Consider the following 2254-nt stretch of genomic DNA (forward strand, 5'->3'; position numbering starts at 1 on the left):
CTTAAAGAATTATAGCCTAACTCTTCCATCCTCCTCATCTGGGGCTGGTTGATATTTTAATTTCTTCATGAGTCATACAATGACGCTTCTTAATTGCACCAATTGCTGAAATCTCCGTCTCCTCATTCTTCCGTTCATATTTTCCATCAGAACGGTAAATAATTTTGTTCACCCTGTTCTGGTAATTCAAAAAGATGAATATACGTTTATTTTCTATTGTTTTGGAATTTAAAATTTGTAATTCGAATTAAGTTTATTCTTCAATGACTTGTATCGTTACCATGAATTTTCAAACATTTTGACTTATAACGGATTATGATTTACAATGTTTTTATATAATTTCTAAGAAATCAATCTAAAAATTCATATTAATCCCTCATTCTTTTTACATGAACCTAAACAAATATATTAAGAAAATCATTGTTGAAAAACAATGTTTAAAACAAAATAATTCTCTCATATCGAGATTTAGATAGTTAAATGAATATTGAACTTGAGACGTAATTATTATCTCTCATATCTGTCATACCTTTATTTAATTTCAAAGTTCAATCGAAAATTAAAATTTAAGTCATGGCATTGTTGTGCAGCTAAAAAACAAGATCAAATGAGTGAAATATTCCAAGAGCCTAAGGGCTTAAAATCAATGTCAGCTGGATTCTCATCTCATCATCAATCGTGTCGTAGCAAGCAAAGGAAAATGGATGAACATGGAGGAAGCAAGGTGACAGGCATTAAGCAGATTGTAAGACTAAAAGAATTTCTAAGTAAATGGCAACATGTCACACTTGGCCCCAAGGGAAATGGTAATAATTGCAACAACAACGATAATAATAATAATAATCATGTTGGATCATCGTTGAAACACGGTAGCAATTCCCCTAGAGGAATATCACCTTCGATTAGTATGAGGTTGAGGAATTACAATATATATTGTGATTCAGATGAGGAGAGTTGTCAAAGTCCAGAGCCACCTCATGGTGTCCCTAGAGGCTATTTGGCTGTTTATGTTGGATCGGAGCTTCGGAGGTTTATAATTCCCACAAGTTATCTTAGTGATCCATTGTTTAAATTGTTGTTGGAAAAAGTTGAGGAAGAGTTTGGGTTTGATCATACTGGTGGACTCACTATACCTTGTGAGATTGAGACCTTCAAGTTTCTCATGCAGTGCATGGAAAATCATCAAAGAGATCAACCTTCCTCTTCTCTTCATCAACACCATTCTGGTAATTAGCTTTAATCATTATTTTTATTTTTTCAACACACAATTGCTATTGGTATCCACCTCCACCTAATTGACCTCCTAGTGACACTCGTAACTCTGTCAATCAAGATTTAGGCACATGATAATAGAAGTCACTCCACGCTTTTCTGTGAATTTATCTTCTTTTTCTCATCATTCTTTTCTTTTTCACCACAAGTGCTATTGGTGTACACCTCGATTATTTTGGTAGGTACCTTTACCGGATTTTATTGGCAATGGGTAACTTTGCCAACCAAAATTTAGGTAGATGAAAATTGAAGTCACTCCACGCTTTTGTGTGCCAATACTCTTTTTATGATTTTGATTGTAGAATTATTTTACTTAAATGCCTCCAGTGCTATTGATCTTGTCAAGTTTTAACAAGAAACCTTGATGGTTTTGATGTAGGATCTTCGCTTATTTTGGAGTGAATAACTACCATGGTCTTAGTGATGATTGAATGTTTAGGGATGAATTATTTTTCTTTGCTATTTGTTTTCTCTTCTTCTGATTACGAGCTTAGAAGGTCCCATTGTATTTGTATACAATTTCATCACTTCTATTTTTACACTTGCCCTATGTTTGTCATGTGTTTATAGCTAATCTTGAAAAGAAAAAAAGCATTGAAGGAAAAAGAAAGTAAGGAGGGCCTAGGTAGTTATATTAAGAAGGTTCATTGGCAAAAAGGAGAAAGCATAAACCTTTGACCCTTTCTAGGTATTACCTATAAGAAACTGTAAAGATCAAGCTTCACAAAGGTTTTTTTTTTTTTAGGTATTGTCACTTGTATTGGAATAACCTTGTCCAAGTATATTGTAAAGCAATTGATTTTTAATTGTTCAATATTTATGTTGTGTCAATTTTACATTTCATTGTAAGACAAGGGTCTTTAGACAATTACTAGTATTTAATTAAAATGATGATAATCGTCGAGTTTGAGGATTGCTCAGTTGGTTGAGGACCTTCCGTCCCTCATTGATGGTGAGGATTACCTTCCCCTTATCTCCCCGC

At 33.6% G+C, this 2254-nt stretch overlaps 1 protein-coding gene across 1 annotated transcript; it reads left to right on the top strand.

The window, feature by feature from the left end:
• The first annotated feature begins 527 nt into the window (after window positions 1-527).
• LOC102582085 (uncharacterized) lies at window positions 528-2220 on the top strand. The gene has a single exon (XM_015309809.1). The coding sequence runs from the start codon at window positions 608-610 to the stop codon at window positions 1232-1234; it is 627 nt and encodes a 208-aa protein (XP_015165295.1). The 5' UTR covers window positions 528-607; the 3' UTR covers window positions 1235-2220.
• The last annotated feature ends 34 nt before the right edge of the window (window positions 2221-2254 follow it).

Source organism: Solanum tuberosum, unplaced genomic scaffold (assembly GCF_000226075.1).
Source record: "Solanum tuberosum cultivar DM 1-3 516 R44 unplaced genomic scaffold, SolTub_3.0 scf00113, whole genome shotgun sequence".
NCBI lineage: Eukaryota > Viridiplantae > Streptophyta > Magnoliopsida > Solanales > Solanaceae > Solanum > Solanum tuberosum.